The sequence below is a fragment of the Macaca mulatta genome, chromosome 11, assembly GCF_049350105.2.
Source record: "Macaca mulatta isolate MMU2019108-1 chromosome 11, T2T-MMU8v2.0, whole genome shotgun sequence".
NCBI lineage: Eukaryota > Metazoa > Chordata > Mammalia > Primates > Cercopithecidae > Macaca > Macaca mulatta.
The window spans coordinates 55,612,529-55,619,278 of NC_133416.1; the positions used below are offsets into that span (position 1 = coordinate 55,612,529).

Genomic DNA, 6,750 nt, shown 5'->3' on the forward strand with positions numbered 1-6,750 from the left:
GAGGCTGTCTTAAAAGGAAAAAAAAATCCTAAGAGAGTAAATGATCTGGCATTGACCATGTGCCCATTTCTGGACCAGTCACTGTGCCAGGAAGAACGAGTGAATAATGACAGTGGTGGGGGGTGGGGAGGTGAGGGTGGAGAGGATTTGGGGATCCCATGATTAACAGTGTCTCTTGGAAGCATATGGAACCATGGAGTTCAGTTATTAGAGGAATGGTAGAGATAAGCTGAGCAGACCATAACAATGTTTACCATAGTGTGTATAATAAATACATATCTTTGTAAGAAAAAATTGCTAAGCGAGAGCTTTATCTTATCCATCTTCCTCTGACTAGGGCTGAACTGGTATCATCCCAAGAAAATAATTTTCCACCTTTTCTTCAGTATTTTTCAGAAAAGATAAATTTTCCACCTTAAGTATTTTTCAGAAAAGGACCTCGCAGATCCTGACATCAAGGAATTATCCTAGTGTCCAGGCACTGCTTATTGCAGTTTTATCCAGTTCCCTCATCACTCTAATTTCATAAGTCTATTGAAACACTAGAAATATTTTCTCAATGTTCTTCTCACAGCTGCCTTCACCTCCCTGTTCTTCAGGCTGTAGATGAGGGGATTCAGCATGGGAGTGATCACGCTGTACTGCAAGGAGAAGATCAACTCTTGAATGGATCCTGAATTTGGCATGAGATAGCGGAGTAATCCAGAGCCATAAAAGAAAATCACTGCCGTGAGGTGGGAGGAGCAGGTGGAGAAAGCTTTGCTTCTGCCTGTAGTGGAGCTGATCCTCAGTATAGTGGACAAAATGCAAATATAAGACAAGAATATCATGAGAAAATTTCCAAAGAAATGCAGGATGCTGGAGCAGAGCAGGGTGGTAAAACTTGCAGACACATCAGAGCAAGACAAAGGATAGAGAGAGGGCAGCTCACAGCTGAAGTGGTGGATATTTTCAGCCTCACAGAAGTCTAAATTGAGAGCTACAAGGATATTGATGAGGGCATCCAGAAAAGCCAAGCCCCATGAGCCCCCCACCAGCCCTGCACACAGCTGTCTGTTCATCACTTGGCCATAGAGCAAAGGAGAGCTGATGGCAACAAAGCGGTCATAGGCCATCACAGCAAGCAGGCAGGATTCAGTGCCCCCAGTGGCAAACACAAAGAAGACCTGAGCCATGCAGCCCTCTACTGAGATGGTTTTCTTCTCAGACAGGAGGTTCTCCAACAGCTTAGGTACAGTAACAGAGGAATGGCAGAGATCCAAGAAGGACAGTTGTCCCAAGAAGAAGTACATGGGTGTGTGGAAGCAAGAATCAGCATTAACCACCACCAGCAGCAGCAGGTTTCCCATCACAGTCAGGAGGTAAATCACCAGGAACAGCACAAAGAGCAGAGCTTGGGTCTGGGGGCCAGCAGACAGCCCGAGGAGGACAAACTCGGGGACAACGCTGTGGTTTCTCATTGCCTTCAGTATTTTATTTGGAATGAGATAAATAAATTGAGTGAAGCCTCTTCTTATGCCTAACAAATATTTAAATGTTTTAACCCTCTTCTCTATTCACAAAGTTTCTTGCTTACCCAAACACTCATATGCGGAAATGATAAACTACTCTGTCCCTAGATTTCCTAAACCCATAATCATCTTTTCTGCAAGACCCCAACCTTAGATTCTCTCTCTCTCCACCTTTGTGTTCTTTCTTTAATGATTCAGAGTTCGTTGTTGCTGTTGTTTTATTATTAAGGCTACTAGAGAGTGTTTGTAAACTATTGCTAATGATCTAATAGAGAGGGAGAGATTGAAGGAAAAATAAGATTAAAATTGCAGAAATAGTGTCTCTGAGGGTGTGAGAGCAGAAGTAGAGCATGGCCTTAGGTGGGAACATGTTTGCTTCATCCTTCAGACAGCATGAGGCTAGCAGATTTGGTGTTGGGGAGGAGGCAATTTCCATCCCGTGACTTTTACCTTTTCAATAAATACTTAAGTGAGGTCAGTCACGGAAAGTGAAAGGGGATAGCAATTGGAGAATTGCAGAGCACGGAGAAAGGGAAATAATCAGAATGAAGGCAGTACAGAGAGACCTCCGATGCTATGTAACTGATCATGAGAAACTGTTGGTCAATATGGGAACACACTCCAGTCATAATCCCCATGCCCCGTTTAAACATAATTTATATGTGATCTATTCAGATTCAGGTTCACCTCTTGTCTGTACCCTCATGCATTTGTAAACATAGACTACCTACTAACTCTAAAGCCTGGTCTTCTTTTTTTCCTACTCTGCACTGACAGCCCAGATTAAAATCACAGATTCAGGAGAACGCTTCAGCACTACTGACTACATTTTGGCTCTTCCTATTCTACTCTATCTTTTGTGTTCATACTGCAAAACAGACACATTCAATTCTCAAAGGACTTATGGTTTCTCTCCCACTGTTTGTCCAAACACCACCCAGCATTAATGCTATTCTTAGGAAGCGAGTCCACACTACCTGCATTTCTAACCCAGTTTAACAATAAACAGCACAGAATTAAAGAAAAACTTTTTCAAATCCAGAGGTCCAGACTAATAAGTCTGAATGTCAATGTGAGAATTATGAAGTTGGGAGTTTGGAAAATTCCTGTTGGATACAGACCTCTTCCTTGATTCCTAAAAGAGGAAAGTAAAAGGTTAAATAGTGTGTATTATTTCTAAAAACCTAAATACTTCTGTCATGCAGGGAATGCATTTTCCATATTATTTTAATTGTTTTTCTTTTACTCACCAGTGTAGTTCTAGCTAGAGTAACCTGGATTCTTTTTGAGAACATCACATCATTGGCAGAAGATGCTGGAAAGTCAGGGAATCAAACCAAGAAATGCAGACAGAGAACCTCATCACTCATTATAATTTGGAGGGCAGCAAAAAGAAAGGTCTCCTCTTTTCCACTTGTCTCCAGATGGAGCCCCATTCACCAGCACTAGAAACTTAAATTGTGGGGGGAATTTCTCCTTTATAAATGAAGGTCAAAGAGTGAAAATCTTACAAAGGACATTTTCACAAAGGACAAACTTGGAAATTGTACCCTATCAGGGCCTAACTTCCTCACAGAAAGAAATATACTGTGTTAGCATTATTCAAGGGGTCACAGGAATAAATAAAGTCATTATTTTTTTAACCTGCTGCTGCAATTTCACTATTCTCAATGCTTCATCTATATAAACTCTGAATCCAAATTTAGAATGGAAACAGCTCTGAGAATGCTACCACTATGTTTAGTTATTGTTACAATCAGTTGGAGTCAGCTGACTAGATCTTTCCCAAAAAGGCCTGCCTGAGAGGAACTTTTTTAAGAATGAGACATACAAAAGTATCTAGCACTGTGGCAGTTACAAAAGTTACTCTGAATATATTATTTAAAAATACAAACGAATACATCGATGAATGGATGAGTATGTGAATAAATGTGGCTCAGGAAGAGAATAGTCTAGGGCTTTGCTCCTCACCAAGAACAGACCTGATTGGGAGCCAGTCGAGGATTTTAGACTCCCTGGGCTTGTATTAAGCCAGATATAGCAAAGGTAATAGAGAAGAATTTCACCAACTGGACAGGTTTGCCCCACAGCAGTATGTTTTGCTCTGTTCTGCACTTCCACATACCTCGGAGTATGTAATTATAGGGGATACCCATAACTAAAGACATGGTTCGTTTCTGAATCTCATATGTTTGAAGTTCTGGGAGAGGGTTCTTTTTGAGTCACAAAGTGCCCAGAGTCTATCGCTGATGTCCTCATCTCCTCCCATCCCTTACAGAGAGCTCTCAAGTATTAGCCTTCCCAAACTTACAGGTTTCTGGCATAATGTGGGCTTTCAGCACCAGAAACAAGGAATATAGCAAGATAAAGGAAAGAGATCTTGTCTCAATTATGCCATTTGTACAATGGAATCAAGCAGTAACTACCCTGCAAAGTGGTGAGGTCTTAATTGCTAACTTGAGTAAGCAACTGAAGACAATTGAGGGGCTGAAGAATCATCAAATTCTCTTTTTTTCACCCCCAATCCAAGTGTTTCATTTTCCCAAAAGTAGGAAGAGAAGTGATGTTGAGGAGCAGACCAAAACATCTTAGGTAACACAAATGAACACCATATTGAGGTGGGGGAGAACTCTTAAATACCTCCAACCCATGAGAACAAAGATCAGATGAGAGGACTGACAGGGAAAGGAAGTGCCTGATGGAAGAATGGCAGGAAGTGGTGGAAACAGAGGGAAACAAAGTAGCAGGGAAAATCCTGAAAGGACAGAGGGAAAACATTACCATACTTCTGTCTTTTCCTGGTGCACAATGTATCCTGTTTTTCTGAGTTGGTGGGTGTGCCTCTGAACTTGGGAAAAATTCACAGGAGAGAAAATGTACCACAACTGTGATCTTGTGAGCTGACATTGTTATTTAAGACCTTTTTTGCATAAAGAGAAATATGTAAGCTCATTCCTCAAAAGCTCCAGGAAGTAAAGACTTTAAAAAGCTTTTCTGAAGTTTGACAGCATTTTTGCTCTTATCCTGTAATAACTCCAAAACTACAAAGAAAGGGAAACTAGAAACCTTCAAATTCTTAACAGCAACTTTTTTCATACTTCCCCTAGCATAATTACACAATCATTTCTCTATACCTGTTAATATAGTACTAAAAGCACCATGCTAACAAACGAGGCTCGGGTCTAGCCATTCAGAAAGGCTGCTGGGTTAAGTTGGCCAAAAGGATGGCAAAGTATGAACTGAAAACCCTGAGGGGAGCTGGGTCCATCCTGATTAGAAAGCTCAGCCTGAAGCAAATGCTAGGTTCATTAGCTAAAAATGGTTACTAACTGATTCCACTGGGAATTCCCATTGAAGCTAAGTGACTCACGGCTTATTTTTCGATCATCTTGCCAATATTGCCAGGTATTTAATTACTGGATATATTAAAAATAGTGATGATTATATATATTATGTTACTATTATTAGGCAATCAATAATAATCCAAATCTATCCACATATTTAACTTTTGGTTTTTTGCTCAACTTTTCTGCATCTAGAACTGAAAATCTTAATAGCTGAAACTGAGATTTCAGTGGATACATTTGACACAAAATAGACAAAGCAGAAGAAATTTTAGTGACTCAAAAGATAGGTAAGAAGAAAATAAGAACTTCCACCTTTGAGTATTTTGTTTCCCCTTGAAGGCCTCCTTTTAAATTTTCCCTTAGTGCAAGTCTTTTAGTGATAAATATATTTCACCTTAATTCTTAAAGGATTTACCACTGGCACAGAATTCTAACAGGGAGTTATTTTTTATTCAGTAATTTGAAGATATCACTACACTGTCTTCTGTCTTCTTGTTACAAGTCTAATGTGATGACACAAGAGCTCTCTCTTTCTTTCTCTGTGTGTGTGTGTGTGCATGCGTGTCCCCACCCCATGATGACACCGTGAGGAGGTGGCCATCTACAAGCCAGGAAGTGGCCATACTTTGATCTTGGACTTCCTAGCCTGCAGAACAGTGAGCATATAGATTTATGTTGCTTAAGACACTAGACTATGGTGTTTTGCTATAGCAGTCCAGTTGACTAATACAATAGAGAAGACATCTCTTCTCAATTCAAAATAAGTGCTTTAGACAGATTATTCTGCTTTGTCAGAAACCTTTCTCCTCCAGACTCGCCCTTCCTCTGCTTAGGATTCCAATTTTCAAAAGTAGGAAATTATAGAACTGAAGTCTTTTTTGTACCATTCTCTAATCTATTCCTCCCTATCCATACATAACCACTATCCTAAAGTTAGAATGTGGTTGCTCCTGTAGTTTCTTCTGCTACCCGTGGTAGCAGAATTGTCTTCGAAAGATGCCGATGCCCTAATCCCTGAAACCTATGACTATGCTACCTTACATGGCAAAAGAGATTTTGCAGATGTCATTGAAGTTATAGACCTTAAAATAGGGAGATTATCTTGGATTATCCAGGTGGATCTAATCTAATCACATGAATTTTTAAAAGGAGAAAACTTTCTCCCACTGGTGTGAGAGAGATGTGATAGAAATGGAAGTCAAAGAGATTTAAAGCATAAGAGGACCTGACCTATTGTTTGTTGCTCAACGAGGGACACACAGAAAGTATGAGAAGTAATGTAGGCAGCCTTCAGGAGCAAAGACCAGCCTCCAGCTGGCAGCCAGCAAAAAAAAACAGAGACCTCAGTCCCACAACTGAAAACATCAACCATCAGTCTAAGCTTGGAAGTAGATTCATTCCCAGAACCTCCAGAAAGGAATGCAGCCCTGATGACATCTTTGTTTAGGCTTGGTGAGACTCTGAGCAGAGAAACCGTGTGAGCCACTCTGTACCTGGACACCTGACTTATAGAGCCATGAGCTAATCAATACGTATTGTTTCAGGTTGCTATATTTGTGGTAATTTCATTTGTTACACAGCAATAGAAAATGAATATATTTCCCCTTGTATGCTTTTATATTTTTATTACACGTGTCTGTTTTTAAAAACGTTACATAAATGTCTCTTGTTATATGTGACACTCTGAAATTAGCTTTTTTTTCATTCAACATGCTTTAGAAATTTATCCAGGTTGATATATGTAAAAATAATTCGTTCATTTAATTGTTATAAAGTGTTGTAGTATATGATTATACCACATTTCTGCATTTTTTCAGAAGATTAAAGAACAAGTAATGAATTTGAACATGTTTTGGTTTATCTGCATATTTTATAGGATTTTCTATGTAGAC

At 39.7% G+C, this 6,750-nt stretch overlaps 1 protein-coding gene across 1 annotated transcript; it reads right to left on the reverse strand.

The window, feature by feature from the left end:
* Positions 1 to 542: 542 nt before the first annotated feature.
* Positions 543 to 4,432, reverse strand: LOC708857 (olfactory receptor 8S1-like). The gene has a single exon (XM_077954006.1). The coding sequence runs from the start codon at positions 1,458 to 1,460 to the stop codon at positions 543 to 545; it is 918 nt and encodes a 305-aa protein (XP_077810132.1). The 5' UTR covers positions 1,461 to 4,432.
* Positions 4,433 to 6,750: the final 2,318 nt, after the last annotated feature.